General features: G+C 45.9%; 1 protein-coding gene across 10 annotated transcripts in view; it reads left to right on the forward strand.

Annotated features, from left to right (window-relative positions):
- Positions 1–15,059: 15,059 nt before the first annotated feature.
- The window catches only part of NLRC5 (NLR family CARD domain containing 5), a 59,660-nt gene continuing 55,936 nt past the window's right edge, over positions 15,060–18,783 (forward strand). For all 10 annotated transcript variants that reach the window (XM_028091267.2, XM_028091304.2, XM_028091276.2 and 7 more), the window contains exons 1-2: positions 15,060–15,149; positions 17,922–18,254. In XM_028091267.2, the coding sequence (XP_027947068.1) occupies positions 17,960–18,254 (295 nt within the window). In that variant the 5' untranslated portion in view covers positions 15,060–15,149; positions 17,922–17,959. The remainder of the gene's footprint in view (positions 15,150–17,921; positions 18,255–18,783) is intronic.

Here is an 18,783-nt window from a genome sequence, read left to right on the forward strand (position 1 = left end):
TTGGCATACAGTTGTTCATAATACTCTCTTATCCTTATTTTTCTGTGGAATTGGTACACTTTCAGTTGATTTTAGTAAGTTGAATCTTCTCTCTTTTTTCTTAGTCTATCTAACTAAAGTTTGTTGATTTTGTTGATCTTTTAGGAACCCATAATTATGGTTTCATTGATTTTTCTCTATTGTTTTTCTGTTCTCCATTTCATTTATTTCTGCTCTAATAGTTAATCATTTCTTTTTTTTCTGGTGGTCTTGGTTTTAGTTTGTTCTGCTTTTTCTAGTTCCTTAAATTGTAAGGTTAATCTGTTGGTTTGAAACCTTCCTTGTTTTTTAATATAAGCATTTGCAACAATAAGTTTTTCCCTTATAATTGCTTTTGCTGTGTCCCATAAGTTTTGGTGTGTTGTGTTTTTTATTTCATTTATCTCTGAGTATTTTCTTTTTTTTTTTTTAAGATTTTATTTATTTGACAGAGAGAGACAGAGCAGGAACACAAGCAGGGGGAGTGGGAGAGGGAGAAGCAGGCTCCCCGCCGAGCAGGGAGCCTGATGTGGGGCTCGATCCTAGGACCCTGAGATCATGACCTGAGCCGAAGGCAGACGCTTAACAACTGAGCCACCCAGGCACCCCCTCTGAGTATTTTCTAATCTGCCTTGTGATTTCTTCTTTGTTCTATTGGTTGTTTAAAAGTGTGTGGTTTATGGGATGCCTGGGTGGTTCAGTTGGTTAAGCATCTGCCTTTGGCTCAGCTCATGATCCCAGGATCCTGGGATCGAGTCCTGCATCGGGTTCCTTGCTCGGCGGGGAGTCTGCTTCTCCCTCTGTCTGCCATTCCCCCTGCTTGTGCTCTCTCTCTTTATCTGACAAATAAATAAAATTTTTTAAAAAAATGAAAATGTGTGGTTTAATTTTGACAATTTTGTGAATTTTCCAGTTTTCTCTATGTTAGTGGTTTCTCATTTCATCTCATGGTCAGAGAAGAAACTTTGTGTGATATCTATCTTTCAAAATCTATTGAGACTTAATTTGTGGCCTAAAATATGGTCCATCCTGGGAAATGTTGTGTGTGTACTTGAGAAGAATGTATATGCTCTTGTTGGGTAGAGTGTTCTGTATGTCTCTTATCTAGTTGATTTATTGTGCTGCTTAGGTCCTCTATTTCCTTCTCTTTTTCTGGTTGTTCTATTGTGAGTGGGGCATTGACATCTCCAAATATTATTGTAAAACTCTATTTCTCCATTTTGATGGCCTTTTGTTAGATATGTAAATGTTTATAATTATCTTTTTACGATTTTATTTATTTACTTGAAAGAGAGCAAGCACAGAGGGAGAAGGAGAAGTAGATTCCTTGCTGAGCAGAGAGCCCAACACAGGGCTCAATCCCAGAAACGCCAAGATCATGACCTGAGCTGAAGGCAGATGTTTAACCGACTGAGCCACCCAGGCACCCCATAAATGTTTATAATTATTATATCTCCTTGTTGTATTGAACCTTTTATTATTATATGATGTCCTTTTTTGTCTCTTTACACCTTTTTTGATTTAAAGTCTATTTTCTGTGATATTAGTATTCCTACTCTCTTTTGGTTATTATTTGCATGGAATATCTTTTTCTTCTTTTTACTTTCAATCTGTTTTTGTCTTTGTATCTCAAGTGAGTTTCTTATAGACAGCATATAGTTGAATCATGTGGTTTTATCCATTCTGCCAATCTCTGATTAGAGAGTTTAATCCATTTATATTTAAAGTATCCATTTATATTTACTGGTTCATTTATATTTACTGATAAGGAGGGACTTATTTCTGTCATTGTGCTATTTGTTTTTTATATGCTTTATAGCTTTTTTGTCCTTCACTCCCTGCATTCTGTCTTCTTTTAGGTTTAATTTTTTTGTAGTGAAATGTTTAAATTTTTTTTAAATTTCCTTGTGTGTGTATTCTGTGGCTGTGTTCTTTGTGGTTACCATGGGGATTACATTTAACATCCTAAAGTTACAGCACTCTAATTTGATTTTATAATAGCTTAATTTCAGTAACATACAAAAACTCTGCTTCTTTACATCTCTGTCCCTACTCCTTTTAGTTGTTGATGTCACAAAATACATCTTTATATATTGCATGCCCCAAAACATAAACTAATAATTCCTTTAAATCCATTGGTTTCCTGAAATATGTAGAAAACAGGATTTGGAGTTACAAACCGAAGTTACAATGAGACTAGCTTTTACACTAATAATTGTTTTTTTTTAATGTATTAGGCTCTTAAATCCCATGGAAAGCAAAAAGTATAGTTGCAAACCATCCTTACAGTAATACTAGCTTTTATAATTGCCTGTGTATTAACCTTTATGGAGATCTTTATTTTCCCATACAGCTTCAAAATACTGTGTAGTGTCCTTTCGTTTTACTCTGCAGGACTTCCTTGAGCATTTCTTGTAAGGCAGGGTTAGTGGTGATGAACTCTCTCAACTTTTTTTTTTTTTAATTTAAATTCAATTTAGGGGACGCCTGGGTGGCTCAGTTGGTTAAGTGTCTGCCTTCTGCTCAGGTCATGATCCCAGCGTCCCGGGATCAAGCCCCCGCATCGGGCTCCCTCCTCAGTGGGGAGTCTGCTTCCCCCTCTCCCTCTGCCCCTCCCCCACCCCGCTCCTGCTCTCTCACTCTGCTCGCGCTCTCTCCAATAAATAAATAAATAAAATATTTTAAAAAATTCTATTAACATGTAGTGTATTATTATTTTCAGGGGTAGAATTTAGTGATTTTTCGGTTGCATATAATACTTAGTGCTCATTCCATCAAGGGCCCTCCTTAATGCCCATCCCCCAGTTACCCCATCCCCCCCCACACACCCCATTCCAGCAACCCTCAGTTTGTTTCCTAGAGGTAAGAGTCTCTTACGGTTTGCTTTCCTATCTGTTTTGCTTTTCTTCAGTGTTTTTCTTTTTGTTTGTAATGTCCATTGTCCTGTCTTGAAGTTCACTGATTCTTCTGCCTGTCCAAATCTGCCTTTGAATTCCTGCAGTGAATTTTCCATCTCAGGGATTGTACTCATCAACTTCAGAATTTCTTTTTGATTTCTCTTTAAGTTTTCTCTCTATTGATAGTTTCATTTTGTTAACACATCGTTTTCTTGACTTTTCTCTTTCTTTAGTTCTTTGAGCACTTAAGACAGTTTTTTAAAAAAGATTTTATTTTTAAGCAGTCTCCACACCCAACGTGAGGCTCAAACCCACAGCTCCGAGATCAGGAGTTGTATGCTCCAGTGACTGAGCCAGGTGGCTGCCTCTTTAAGACAGTTGTTTTAAAATCATTGTCTCAGGGACAGATTCTGTTGACTTTTTTTTTTTTTTTGCTTCGAATGAGTCGTACTTTCCTGTCTCTTCATATGCTTTGTGATTTTTTTGGTTGAACCCTGGACATTTGAATATAATAATGTGGTAACTCTGAAAATCAAGTTCTCTCTTTCCCCACAGTTGGCTGGATTTTTGTTATTGTTTCTGTTTATCGCGTTGGTTTTTGCATTGTTCTGGGCTCTGTGCTGAGGATGAGTCTGAGGGGTAAACTTAACGTCTTCTTGTGTCTTTTCTGAGTTTTCCTTGGGCATGTACGGTTATTTTCTAATTTTCTCCTTATATGCGGTCATTTTTGAATGTCCTAGTCTTTAATGCCTAGCCCCAGAAAGGGGAAAGGGGAGAATAATGGTGGGGACAAAGGGATCGGCCCTTTCAGTCTCGCGAGAGTTTAACCGGAGGGAGAGGGTCTTGCAGCCGTGAGGGGAGATTTGACAACGAGGACTGCCTGCCTTTTCTTTCTGCACCTCCTCTGTGATCAGAAGCAATAATCAGCAAGCAGAGCACAAATCTCCAATATCTGGAGGACAAAGTCCTTTTTACTCACCCCAGTTCTTGTAAGCTGTGTGCAAGCTGCCCCAGGAACACATGCACGGCCAGCTCTCTGTCATGTGGCCGGGTCTGGGGTACGGATAGCTGCTACTGGGCTTATAGCTAGAATTGACTGAAATTAACCCCGATTTGCCACCCACACATTCACCTGGAAGTGGCAAGCATTCAAAGACCCCAGAGTTCCAGAACAGTTCTATTAGATTGTGCACATGCACTTGTGTTCTTGGGGGGAAGACAAAGTCCTGGTGCTTCCTACTCTGCCATCTTCCCAGCATCCTCTCCTCGATCTTTATTTTTAAAGTATTTGAGACCACGTTTCTAAATTTCTCTCCTAAAATACTATGCAGATGTAGAAGCTGCAGGTAGCTGGAAAGTTACATGATGCCCCCAACACCCATCTCCTTGGTGGAGGGATGGAGCCCGTACCATCACCAAACCCCCAACCCCCATCAGCCTCATGCCTTGGTGGTTCTTTCTGCCCCTCATGGGAAATGGAGGGAGCATTCAGACCCTGGGGAGCTGGGACTCTGAGACATTCAGATCTTGTTGTGGCATCTGGTTGTAGAAGGAAATAGCTTGCTGACTTATGTGTCTTCATGGTAGCCTTTTCCCTGCGGTCTTGAAGGTGTTCTGTGCCTTTCTGGGCCTCAGGATCCTCTTCTTGAAATGGATGAGTCGGTGTTTCCCCAAACAGAGACTTATCCAGTAGGAGTCAACAAGATGATTTTAGGAAGTGTGCAGTTCGGGCATTCATGTAAATTGAGTCATAAAGGGAGAATGTTATCTTCTTTTCAGTTCTCTTAAATCCTTCCAGATTAGTCAAGGAGAAAGTCTCAGTTGGTGCTGAGTTAATGCTTCTCACACTCGTGGTCTCCTTTTCAGCAACGGGAGGCCAGGCCCCAGTTCAGGCAATGATCTGGTTCTATTTCAACAGTGTCATTTTGGTTTTGTTTACTTTGGGGTTTTTTTTGTGTGTTTTTTTTCTTTTTTTTTTGAGGGTTATCTTCTTTTCATGGTGAACACTATTTTAGAAAACAAAGCTAAATGTGAGATGCTTCTTAGAAGAATTTTAAGGGTTTTTCTGAGTCTCAGATCAGGCAAAAATGACCTAAATGTGCATAAAATGACTTAGAAATTCTGTACCTCTCTCTAGAGGGTGAGATCGTGAGATATAAACTTCAAGTGACATATTTCTGCAATGTTTAGAACTTTTCAAAAGACTGATTATATTTTATAAGCAGAAAAATAATAGAGATCTATGGAAATGGTAATTTCCAATGGAAGGAAGATTATTGAAGATAGTATGGTGCTTCAGTGAGGAAAAAGTCTCTGGATTCAGCTTAGGTCTTCTTGTATTTATTTATTTTAAATTTTTTTCATTTTGGGGGCACCTGGGTGGGGTGGCTCAGTCAGTTAAGTGTCCAACTCTTGATTTCAGCTCAGGTCATGATCTCAGGGTCGTGAGATCGAGTGTTGGGCTCTGTGCTGGGCATGGAATCTGCTTGAGATTCTCTCTCTCTCCCTCTCTTTCTGCCCCTCCCCCACCAGTCTCTCTCAAAAACAGAATTTTTTTTTCATTTTTCACTGAGGTATAATTAACCTATGACATTATATTAGCTTCAGGTGTGTAACATAATGATTTGATATTTACATGCATTGCAAAATGATCTCCACAATAATTGTTAATATCCGTCACCACACAGTTAACAAAAAATTTTTTCTGGTGTTGAGGACTTTTAAGATCTATCTCTTAACAACTTTCAAATATGCAAGAGAGTATTATTTTTTAAATTTTTTTAAGATTTTTTTTTTTAATTTTTTAAGTAATCTCTACACCCAACACGGGGCTTGAACTCACGACCCCAAGATCAAGAGTCGCATGCTCTTCCAACTGAGACAGTCAGGTGCCCCTGCAATAGAGTATTACTAACTATAGTCACCCTGCTGTGTATTACATCCCCATGATATATTTACTTTATAACTGGAAGTTTGTACCCTTTGGCGCCCTTCCCCTATTTTCCCGCCCCCCGCCCAGCACCCCTTGGCAACCACTAATCTGTTCTCTGTATCTTTTGTTTGTTAGGTTAGTTGGTTGGTTGGTTGGTTTGGTTTGGCTTTTTAGACTCCACATGTAAGTGAGAGTATATGGTATTTACCCTTCTGTGTCTGACTCTGTCCCCCCGAACTCCAAAACCATATTTCTCGGGGATCCTCACAGTTGCATGGTTGGATATAAAGGGGATTTCCAGACGTCGGCTTTGTTTCCAGTGGGTGCAGCTGTGCTGAGCCAGGGCCTGGGTGAGAGCAGTTGGCAGAGCCACAGAGTGGGGCACAAGGTGCCAAGGAGCAGGCCAGAGGCGGAAGTGTTAGTCATCTAAATGACACCTGCAGGGTTTCATCTAAATAAGGCCATCTTGGTGGCTTTCCTGTCCCCAGCCTTTCAGAGGGCGAGAATCACTTGGCTCCAGTTTGCTGGAGAGGCAGGGCGCCAAGTGCGAGGGAACACAGAGCCATTCTCCCCCACCTGGGAGTGGAGAGCTGGGTGTCATCGTGCCTAGACCATTCGTTCCCAAGCTTGTCAGCACACGGTAAGGTACAGATGCCTATGTCCACCCCGAGAGATGATGCTGTGATTGGTCCAGGGTGGGGCCCGTTGGAATTTTTGAAAGCCCCACCCCACCCCAGATGATTCTAATGTGAAAACGAGTTTGGGAGCCCCAGACCTGGCCTGAAGATCCCGGGAACGTGTTGGGTGAAAGCCTTCCCATGGAAGCCTCACCAGCCACTTCGTGTGGGTGCTGGGCCCAAACCGTCAGGGCTGAACAGGAGAGGCAAGGCCACTACCTGGTCACCTGCTGACTCTAGGGCACCCTGGTCCCAGAGGAGGGTGCATCTGGAAACCCTAGGGGGTCCTTTGGTGGAAAGACCAAGGCTTTTGAGCAGAAAGGTGGTGGGGGTGAAGGAGGTGACTTAAAGTGGTTGATGTGGGCTGGCATCCAGATTCCCCAGTCTGCAGTGACGAGAAGAGAGAGGCCTCGTTGGATGCGGGACAGGGACAGCCCGTGGCCTGAGGCCCAGAGTGCAGACTTGGGCTGCTCCGCCCTCTCCGGGCCCCTCCCCAGCCCCCAGCTTCGCACTCCATCCCCCCAGAGGGCTCCAGAGCCAGGGGATGTTTGCTCAACTGCCAGTTCTGTGGCTCTCTAGCCGTGGCCTGGCAGATCTCCTCGCCGCTGGGAGCCTTGGCACCAATAAAGCCCTGTGACCGAGTGTGAGTCCTGGGGGCCCCTGACATTGTGAGGACAGTGAAGAGGATGGTTTTCAAAGGCACAGTCAACCCACGTCATCATCCCCCCGCAGAAATGTGCTGCGTTGAGGACCCCTGTTGCCTGCTCCACCAGCTTTTGTGGGTGAGGGGGGAAATGGCTGTTGACATCTTTCTGCAGCTGAGCGCTCTGGGGCACCCCCTCCATGAGAAGGGGGTCCATTCCTGGGGTGGGGCTGCATCAGCCTCCCGGAAAGAGCCCACCCGGTCAGTCCAGCCCTGCCTGTGCTGCGTGTTTGCCATGATGGCCTCTCAGTCTCCCCGTCTATAAAATGGGCCCGGCACGGACCTGCAGCCGGGCCTCTTCCAGCTCTGTCTCCCTTTGCACTGAGGCTCAGGCATCCTCTGAAGCCTGGGACTGCAGCCAGCCACTCCTGGGGGAGGGCAGAGGCCCCGGGCTGCTGTTGTCACCCCTGGCAGGGCTTGGCGTGGGGCATTCTGAGAGGACGTGAGGGCCCCTGTGGGTCTGGGTCACCCCAGGGTGGCCAAGCCTGACTGTCCATGTGGTCCCGAGAAACCAGCTTCCATGGCACTTTCCTTTCTGCGTTGTGGGATATTTCTGTCCACGGGCTCGCCTTTCACATGGCCCCACCGACCATGGCCGTTCTGGGGCTGACGTTAGACGCGAGCCCTTTTTAACCCCTGTCCCTCTCTGCCCATCGGCTGTCCTCAGCTGCCCCCTTCTGTCCTCGCTTCTCTCACCCCGGCCCAGGAGCCAGGAGCAGCACCAGGCCTGCCAGTGCCATGGGGACAGGACTTCGGTCGGCCTGACCCTGCCCACCAGCCCCCAGGCACAGGAAAGGCAGGTGGGGTCCCCCTGGTAGAGACGAGGTGACGGGTCCCAACAAGCTGGTGGATAAGGCAGGTCCACCCGGCCTCCTGGGGGCGCTCCCCCATAACCCAAGCCTGGGGAGTCAGAAAGAGCAAAGAAGCCAAAGGTACAGCAGTCAGAAGTCTGTGACTCAAGCCGTGTCGTCTCCGCCATCCCTCCTTTCCTCCTCGTACCGTGTGCTGGGGGCTGGTGTTACAGAGCAAACAACAGCAGTGCCATTTGAAATCATAGTCGACATGTTCTGAGCCTTTCTCGTGGGCTGGATGCCTTTCCTGGTGGATGTTAGTACATCCATAGCCGACTCTGATGGTGCTCCCTCTCACTCACCTGCTTCCCCCCAAGTCAGCCAGGGCACCCATCCTCCATCCACTGCGGGCCGAAGCCGCCAGCATCGGCACCCTTCTGGACGGATTACCCTTGGCTAAGAGCAATGATCTCATACAGAGGTGCCTCCCTTCCCCATGCATTGGACATGACCCATAGCCAACGACTGACTGATATGGGAGTGTAACGGCCCAGGCTCCCTTGCCCCTTGACAGGACAGGACAGACTCTGTGGCGTCATTCACACTCCAGAGCTACCTGCCCCAGGCCCCCACCGTGTATTGGGCTGAAGCGAGACTTCCCTTACCCTCTCAATAAATAACTTTTGCAGGAACCCCTGTCTTGGGCTCTGCTTCTAGAAGCCTGATCTAGAACATGCCCATTTTACAGATGGGGAAACTGAGGTACCGAGAGACTGAGTAACCTGACCAAAGCCACATGGCTGGCAACTAGTAGAGACTCAAACCCAGGACCCTGGGGCAAGGCATCTGCTCTGGTCCATAATCGGGCACTGACCCAGCCCCCAAGCTATTACCGGCATGCAGAGGCAAGCTGGTCAGCCGAGAGGAAATGACAATGCAGAGTGGCCAGACCTGCACGGAGGAAAAAGAAAAGAAGGCTAAGGAGTGAAGGGCAGTGGTGAGGGGCATGGCTTGGTCTGGGAAGGCAGCCTGGAAGGCTTCCCGGAGTCGAGCTGGGGGCAGAGGAGGAGTTTGCCCGGTGGGAGGAAAGGGGAAGGGTGTTGAAGGCAGAGGGTGTGCCAAGCAGGGAGGCTGGGGAGGCCGGGCCATGCGTACTGTCCCATGCGCAGGGTGGCAGGTGCGTGAGAGGGCCGGGAGGTGGCCAGCAACCCAATGGTGACAGACCATTTGTTTATTCATCCTTTGGGAACCTTTCCTGGCTACCTCCTGTGTAGGTGGCACCTACTCTGTGACAGGCGTATTAATGTGGTGTGATTTTACCTGAGAGATGATGGGAAGCTGATAGGAGGTTCGGACAGAAATGAGGCCAGGCCAGACCAGGGCTGAGTGTGAGAAATAACTCCGGCCAGAGGAATGTGCTCGAGTGTTATGAACGCCATTCTGTATCATCCCACATCGCTCAGCCTCATCCTTTTTAATGACTGCATGAAATTCCATTGTATGGGCATGCCGTAATCTAACCAGCTCCTTTTCAGTGGACATTTAGAGTTTTTTCAGTCTTTTACTGCTGTAAACAAGGCCACATTAAGTGTTCCTGAACATATGTTATTTTGCCCATGATGAATGAATACGTGAGCATGGAATGGCTAGGTGTGGTTATGTGGCATTTGCTGTCTTCATAGATAAAGTTGTATCGGGAAACACTTCCACTAGCAATGCATCCAAATGCCTGTTAATTCATAACCTTGCCAGCTATATAATTTCCTTGACAATCTAAGAGCTGGGAAACCATGTATCTCTTTTAGTTTTTAACATGTATTTATTTCACTTCCTGTGAGGTTGAACATCTTTTCATGTATACTTCAGAACTATTCATATTTCCTTTTCTGTAAACAGTACAGGTTCTTTGTGCACTGTTCTTTCAGGTCGTTGGTCTTATTTGATTTGCACTATCTCTTGATTTAGTAAAAGCGTTCATGTCTTTGTGATGCAGCTTGCAGATATTCTTCCCAGTTTGCCATTTGTCTTTTCACTTTATTTGTTGTGTTCTTTGGCAGTGCAAAAGTTCTAATTTATACCTGATCAATTTCATTCCCTTTTTCTTTTATGATTTCTGAGTTTGGTGTCATGCTCAGCTAGACCCTCTCTACTCTGAAATTATTTTTAAAACTTTTCCCTGTGTTTTCTTCTAGCACTTAAAAATTTTTAACCGCTTGGTTGTGAAATCATAACGTAGAAAAAAATGCAGAAAATTCAACATACAGCTTCATGAATTGTAAATTGAACACCTGTAGTCTTCTAGTGCTTTTAGAGTTTAACTTTTTACATTTAAATATTGGCCCCATCTAGACTTTATTTTGGCATAAGTTGGGGGGATTTAAACCCATATATATTGAAAAAGAATAGCTTTACAAATGTCATAGAATATTTTAAAATTTGTCATATGCCAAGCAAAAAAGGGAAATCTCAACATACTTCCCCGAAGCAGAAATTGCATAGGACTTATTCTTTGTACAGCATAGTAAAACAAAAAAGTAATGGCAAAAGTTGAAAGGATAACTTACCCCTCCATTAAATGACTCACTTCAAAATTATAATTATAATCCACCAGTAATGTAAATTTGATATAAACTTGACATAAATTTATGGAAATTGGCCAAAAGTGGTTTCTCTTGTTATTTTTTTAAAATGAAAAGACTAGAAATGATTTAAGCAATCAACTAACTCAAAAGCTTAATGAGTAACAGTCTCAGTAAATTAGGGAAGAGAAGTCAGGAGATTAAAAAAAAATTATAAAACTAAAAAGACAATTCCACAGAATTGATAAATGGAAATGCAAGTTTTATTTTGTCTTTTTAAACATAAGAGACAGCAGCTGCTGGCCAATCTAATGAGGAAAAAAAAGCAAAATAAACTAAATTAAGTGTGAAGATATGAGATTTCTAAGTACAGGAAAAGATCATATGCAACTGTGTGCTCTACTAATGTTTGAACTTTTTTTTTTTTTTGAGAGAGAGAGAGAGCATGCATGCTGGGGGAGAGGCAGAGGAAAAGAGAGAATCTCAGGCAGACTCTGCTGAGCTCGGAGTCTGGTGTGGAGCCCCATCCCATGACCCCAAGGTCATGACCTGAGCCAAAACCAAGAGTAGGACGCTCAACCAACTGAGCCACCCATGCGCCCCTCGTGTTTGAACATTCTTGACAAAATGAACAATTTTCTCAACTGTGCACAAAAAGAGCCAAAAGTTAATAAAAATAAGTGACAAATGAAATTTTAAAGTTGTCATGTTTGGGGGCATCTGGGTGGCTCAGTCCATTAAGCATCTGCCTTTGGCTCAGGTCAGTATCCCGGGGTCCTGTAATCGAGCCCCACGTCGCGCTCCCTGCTCGGTGGGAAGTCTGCTTCTTCTCCCACTACCCCGCTGTGTTCCCTCTCTCGCTCTGTCTCTCTCTGTCAAATAAATAAAATCTTAAAAAAATAAAATAAAGTTGTCATGTTTGGTTTTTTTAAAAACTGTTCAAATAATCAGATAGCATTGGAAAGGACTCTGGCTTTCACTCGGGGTCGGGGGGAGCTCTCTGAGATGGAGGCACCTGCCATGGGCCACAGCTTGACAGGGACACTCTGAGCCTCTGTGGAGGATGTTGGGGCCGGTCTCCCGGTGCAAAGGACCCACGTGAGAAATGGTGGCGCCAGCGTCAGGCGGTAGCCGTGGAGGAAGTGAGTCTGCAGTCCACATGGTAAAAGTTAGCCCTCCTCGGCCTGAGCTCCAGGAAGCAGAAGGCAGCCCTTCAGGGACGTGGGGAGGGTGGTGGTGGAAGCAGGAAGTCTGGGCAGGGAGAGGGAGGTCGGGATTCCTGTTTGGGACTTAGATATTTTTAAATGCGTACAGGGCATCCAAGACACAGAGTTGTGAGAACTGAAGTAGTGGAGGCCGAGAGGCCCTGGCCTGGCGTCTAGCCCATATTCTTTACACCGATCACCTCCTTCAGCTCATTTTCCAGTGCAAATGTCGTTCTGTGCCTGTAACACACACACAAACGTTCAACTAAAAAGTAGAATAAAATATGTCCTCAATAGGTATGAATTACTTTTTGATTTTAATTTTTAGCCTCTCTCTGTCATACTTGACATACGTGTTTATTCTTATTGATTGCCTTCTTATTTCTATTTTAGTCTTTTATGTAACCTTATGGAGGGAACTTCCATTTCTGTGAGCCATCATTGATCATTTCTTGTGCTTATTTATCACTATGCATTTATCTTCTTTACACATTGGGGTAACATCTACTCAATTTTTTTTAAGATTTTATTTATTTTAGAAGAGAGAGAAAGCAAGAGGGGGGAGGGGCAGAGGGAGAAGGAGAGAGAGAATCCCAAACAGACTCTATGCTGAGTGCAGAGCCAGACACGGGGCTTGATCCCACAACCCCAAGATCATGACCTGAGCTGAAATCAAGAGTCGCATGGTTAACAGACTGAGGCCCCAGGTACCCCTTCTAGTTTTTAATGTAAATGTCTTTATGGATTTTTTTTTTAAAATAAAAATGTGCCTATTAAGAAGTTTGGATGTAAAACTGGTTCAAAAGAGTATAGCATAGAGGGTTCTCCTTTGCCTGGGTCCCCCATACCCCCTCCCTGGACAAAATCCTGTCCCTGGTCTATTGTGTAGCCCTAGAGTTGGTCTCTGTGTATGCAAATACATACACACACACACACACACACACACACACACACAAATAAGCATTTACTCAATGATATACTTTGAAGCTCCTTTGCTTGGCATAACATTTTTATGGTTCATCCTTGCTGTTGTGTGTATCTGCACTTTGCTCCCTTTTATTGCTGAGTAATATCCCACCGTATAGATAGACTATATTTTGCTTCTCCATTCATGAGCTCTTGGACATTTGCATTGCTTTCACTGTTGGGCTGTTGTGGGTAACAAACATTTGTGTACACATTTTTGCGTGAATGTCTATTTTCGTTGCTCTTGGAGAGAGATCTGGGAGTGGAATGGCTGGGTTCTGTGGTTACTCTGTGGTTAACATTTTAAGGACCTGCCCCACTGTTTTCCAAGGGGGCTGCTCTATTTCACATCCCCAGCACCGGTATATAAAGTTCCCATTTCTCCTCATCCTCACCAACGCTTTTACTGTCTTTTCCTTCATTATGGCCCTTCAGTGGGAGTGTGAGATGCCACCTGCTTTCCATACAGAACGTTTTCATTCTTAATTAAAAAATAATTCCTTGGGGCGCCTGGGTGGCTCAGTCGTTAAGCTTCTGCCTTTGGCTCAGGTCATGATCCCAGGGTCCTGGGATCGAGCCCCACATCGGGCTCCCTGCTCTGCGGGAAGCCTGCTTCTCCCTGTCCCACTCCCCCTGCTTGTGTTCCCTCAATCGCTCTCTCTCTTTCTGTCAGATAAATCTAAAATAAAAAAAAAAAAATTCCTTAAATTTAGAACACTTGTATTACCATGTGTGTTAATACTATGTATTTTTCCATATGTCTTCCCTTAATGCCATTGATTAATGGGTGTGTTTTAAGTGTGTGTGAAGCTACTCTGATTCCATTCCTTTGGCCATTTTTTTCTATTTTTAGTACCATTCCATAAAGTTTTAATGATAGGTGCTTTAATAAGATGCTGTATGATATTTGGAAGCCTCTCCATTACTGCTTGCCTCTCCCCACAAATAGTCCTTGCTATAATTGTCTTCACTGTCTCGTTTTTATCTCATTCTTTGTTTTTAAAGATTTTATTTATTTGACAGAGACATAGCGAGAGAGGGAACAGAAGCAGGGGGAGAGGGAGAGGGAGAAGCAGGCTTCCCACCGAGCAGGGAACCCGATCCCAGGACCCTGGGACCATGACCTGAGCTGAAGGCAGATGCTTAACAACTGAGCCACCCAGGCGCCCCCGTTTTTATCTCATTCTAACTTAAACTGTTTGTTATGAAGTATTTGAGGCATATAAATACTTGTCATATCTACCCTTTTCTGTCTAAATGACTGTTATTATCATTGGATCACGTCGTCCCAAGTATCCTGCTATAGTTTAAGTGGCACTGCCTTAAATCTACATATTAATTCAGAGGGGTTTTTTTCTTCTACTTTCTGTGGTCACAGGCTGGTTCGTCTTAGTCATCTCAGGCTGCTGTAACAGAATACTCTAGGCTGAGTGGCTTACACAACACACATTTGCTCCTTGCGGTTCTGGAGGCTGGGAAGTCCCAAGCTCAGTGCACCAGCAGATGCGGTGTCTGGCGAGGGCTGTCTTCCTTTGTAGATGGCCCCGCCCTCTCCTTGTGCCTGGCGAGGCAGGGGCCAGAGAGGAAGCAGGCTCTCCCCTGCCTTTATCTTGTAAGCTCCCTGAACCCTCACAAGGGACATGGCCCTCATGACCCAGGGACAAAAGGCCCCACCTCCAAATACAGTCACACTGGGGGGTGCCTGGGTGGCTCAGTCGGTTAAGCGTCTGCCTTCGGCTCAGGTCATGATCCCAGGGTCCTGGGATCGAGCCCCACATCGGGCTCCCTGCTCCACGGGGAGCCTGCTTCTCCCTCTGCCTCTGCCTGCCTGCCTGCCTACTTGTGCTCTCTCTCTCTCTCTCTCTCTGTCAAATAGATAAATAAAATCTTAAAAAAAAAATACAGTCACACTGGGAATGTAGGCTTCAACATATAAATGTGGGGGGGCGGGGGCACAAACCTGTCTTTTCTTCTTTCTGTTTTTTTTTTTTTTTAAGATTTTATTTATTTTTTGACAGAGAGAGAGACAGCGAGAGAGGGAACACAAGCAGGGGGAGTGGGAGAGGGAGAAGGGCTGGGCTGTGTACTGTCCGGGGACTAAAGGAGATGTGATTGGGGAATAAGATCTGTGAGTACAAGAGGCCTCTTCTAGGTTGAATGCCTCCGGTGTCTCTCCAGAGGAGGGTACGGGCTGGTGCCTTCCCCACAGCATTCTTCTTGGGATTTGGACCATTGAGGAGAGTGCCCTGTGTCCTCTCTTTAGGAACCTACCCTATGGAAACAACCTGCAAATCCAGCTCAGAGCACAGGACTTGGCTCAGGTACTCATGAGACCCTCTCTGCAGACACCCTAGAACATCTATGATGAACCAGGAGGCCAAGTAGGTGACCTCTACCCTTTACCTCCTTTCTTTCCCTCCCATCCCCTCCCTCACTCCCCTCCTGCTCCCTACCAGGACCGCTCCCTGTCAGATGTACCTCATTGGGCTGCCCCTCGTACAACAAACCGCCCCTTAGCCACCATTCAGCTTGAGAGTGAAGGTCATCAGACACAGAAAATCAGGGAGAGCCTTGAGACAGAATCTACCCATTTTATAGATGGTGTGACTGAAGCCCAGCTAGAGAACAGACTTGCTCAAGGCCAGACTGTAAGTGTATCAGCTAGGATAGGCTAGTTTATGGTTTCACAAGAACCACCAATGCCCTGGTAGCTTAGGACAACAAAAGCTTGTTTCTGCTCCTACTTCTTGTCTCTTGTCAACCAACCAGGATCTCTAGTCCACATTATCTTCTTGCTGGCCCCAGGCTTAAGGAGCAGCCAAGATCTGGAATAGTGCTGGTCCCTGTGGTAGAGGAAAAGAAAGAACACTGTGAAGTGCACATTGGCTTTTAAAACTTCTGCACAGACGTGACACAAGTCATTCTTTAGCGTATTTCATTGACCAAAGCAAGTTTTGTGGCCATGCCTGACTTCACGGGGGCAGGAGAGTGCCATCTGACCATGGGTCCAGAAAGAGGAGAGAGAGAACACCTGTAGACAGCCCTAATGCCTACCACAGAGAATCGGGTACAAAGCTGGGTCAGGAATGCTAGTCTCCTAACTCTGGGGCTGAGGATCTTTCTACTATTATCTGCTGTCTCCAAGGCTCTTTTTCCGTAGAAGCCTCAATGGCCAATAATAAGGTAATGTGCTTTTTCTCCCACGGTTGGCTATCCTTAAAGAGTGTAATGCCTTACCCCAAGGGGACCGAGCATAAATGGCAGAAACAAAGGCATTGTGTCAGACTGGCAGGGTGGACACATTTGAGGGCGAAGGACTAACGCAGAATTATACCACCTAGACAGTCCTCACTTCCACCTGACACCTTGCTGTCCTGGCTGATTTCTTTATGGGCATCATGGACTTTGAACACCATAGCCCAGAGAAGAAGCTGTGCCCTAGGCCATAACCACACCCTCTGACCAGGATAACACCAAGTCCAGGGACTTAGTCCCCGTCTGCTGAATTCCAAGGGTCTACTCTGATACCACAAGTCACTGCCATCTAGGGCTCCAAGGCCTCAGAAACTTGCTGACCTGACAGGCAAGGAATCTCAGTTCTGAGCCTGGCTTGGGTATAGCCTTGGCCTTAGTCTTCACATCTGTTCAGTGGGGATGGTGATCCCTGCCTACCCCATGGATGTGAGCATGTCTCATGAATTCTAAAGCTCTGCAGCTGAGCGAGGAGCTATTGCTTTCAGTACAGTTGCCAAGGTATGGCCAGAGGGGGCTGGGGACACATGCCTTTGCTGGGAGTCAAGGGAAGCAGCTGCAGTCTGAACCTCAGGAGTTATAGGCCTGCACCCCAGCCTCTGAGAGTTAAGACTGCTCCTCCTGGGTGAGCCTCCCACTCTTTTCAGAGTTGGAAGTGGGGTCTCTGCAGTCATGAGGATTATATGAGACACATAAAGCTCTTAGAACAGTGCCTCGCCCATAGTCTGTGCTTTCTAAGTGTTTGCTACTATTCTTAAGGAAATAATACCAGAAAGTAGATTTGGGAATGTTACAGCATATCCCACCACCAGTGGGTGATGGACCACCAGTTAGTTAACAAATCCCCAATTTTTAGACATTTAGGTTGCTTCCAATTTTTACCTATTATACATAAACTTGCAGTGAAACAGCTTTGTAATTAAAATATTTATGTACACCCATAATTATTTCCTAAGGCTAGAGTGCTAGAAAAAGAATTGCCTAATCAATTTTTAAAAAAATTTTTTAAGCTTTGCTATGTAAGTGTCCCTTGCCTTATATTGGTATTCCTACCAGCAGGTGGTTTGAGAGTGCCAGTTTAGAAGAGGAAAATTTGCTGAGAGAGAGAGATAGTTTGTATTAGCTAGCATTTAATTTCACTGTAAGTAGCAAAAAGCCCTAAGCAATAGTGCTTTGAATAGAAATGTATTTCCTTGTCATGTCAGAGAAGTTCAGGGCAGGTGGAAAGCCTTACCCGCTGCCTTCTTCCGCACTGGCTTCCACCTCATGATCCAGCATGGCTGCCCAAGGTGCAGCCACCACTTTGACATCCCAACCAACAGGAGGAAGCAAAGAAGGATATACAACACTTCTACCTTTATCCCATTGGCCAAAACTTAGTAAGATGGCCTATTCTAACTGCAAGGGAGGCTGGGAAATAGAGCTTATTCCAGATGACCAGGAAATGTTCAGGAATTCCAATACTAAGGAAGAAGCGGAGAACAGATTAGGGGTGTGGGGACAACTAGTTGTCTCTGCCATGAGCTTAGCTCAGATAGAGAGCAGCACAAATAGGTCCATGGAAATGAGAAAAAATAAAGCATCCTCAGGGGACCAGCCACAGGGGATGAACTGGACCCTTTCAGAGCCAGGACACAGGCACAAATAAGCAGGGAGGTAAGGAGTGCAGAAGAAGCGGACTGTTCTCTGGGACCGATCCCTGGGCACAGGCAGGGAGACTCCACAAAGAAACCACTTGTCTGCCTATCTACTGCCCCCCAAATGTAGGAGATGGTTCTTGACTACCCCCTTTGCCTTCCTACCAGCTGACTTGTCCCCCTGCTCACCTACCCCCCAGCTCACCTGTCCTCCAACTCACCTGCCTCCTCGCTCACCTGTCTCCCAACTTCTCTGCTCCCCAGCTCACCTGCCCACCCGGTCCCTGCAAGGCCAGCTCCTCATGGACCTCGTTAGCCTCCAGCTGGGCACCGAGCACCTGTGGAGCTGGCTCGTGAGGCTGCTCAGTAAAGACCCAGAATGGCTGAATGCCAAGGTGAAGTTCTTCCTCCCCAAGATGGAGCTGAGCTCCGGGGACAAGGCCCAGGATGCCACACAGGGGGTCATCCTACAACTCAGAAGACTGCACGCTCATGGCTGGGCCACTTGGCAGGCTTTCATCCATTGCGTGTGCATGGAGCTGGACGTACCGCTGGACCTGGAGGTGCCGCTGCTGAGCACCTGGGGCCACAGAGACGGTAAGGGCAGGCGGGAGAGGCACAGAGCAGCTGGCTGGCCCCCTGTCATGGGGAACCAGGGAGGCCCAGGGAAGGTTAGGACCCACCTGAGTCACACAAAGATGACATGGTCAAGCCAGGAACCAAATTCTGTGTTTCAGAGTACTTTCCAGAGTAAATTCCCGAGTTTCCCCAAATCAGCTAGGGACCTGGAAGACCCCTTCTTTCCACCTGGCCTCACCCTAGTTGCCCAGAAAGGCTGGATACAAGGAGAGAAAGGACCAGTGACTCCTTCCAGCCAAGAAATTGCAAATAGCCCCGTCATGCTTTTAGAGGTTTCTTTTTGCAGCGTGGTCAGGAGAGCCGCGGGCAGAGCCCTCCGACCCCTGCTGATGGGCAGGTGCTTTGAACTGTGTTCAGTTCCGTGCATGTTTCCTGGCACCTTCTACTTATGCAGCATCATGGGGAAACAGAACGCTGAGGGGCAACAGTGTTCTTGGAGAGGAAGTGAGAACCCACTCAAGAGCTCTAGCACAAGGCAGAGTGTAGG

The sequence above is a fragment of the Eumetopias jubatus genome, unplaced genomic scaffold (genome assembly GCF_037043125.1).
Source record: "Eumetopias jubatus isolate StellerSeaLion01/CBP00866 unplaced genomic scaffold, mEumJub1_p1.0 scaffold_10, whole genome shotgun sequence".
Lineage (NCBI taxonomy): Eukaryota > Metazoa > Chordata > Mammalia > Carnivora > Otariidae > Eumetopias > Eumetopias jubatus.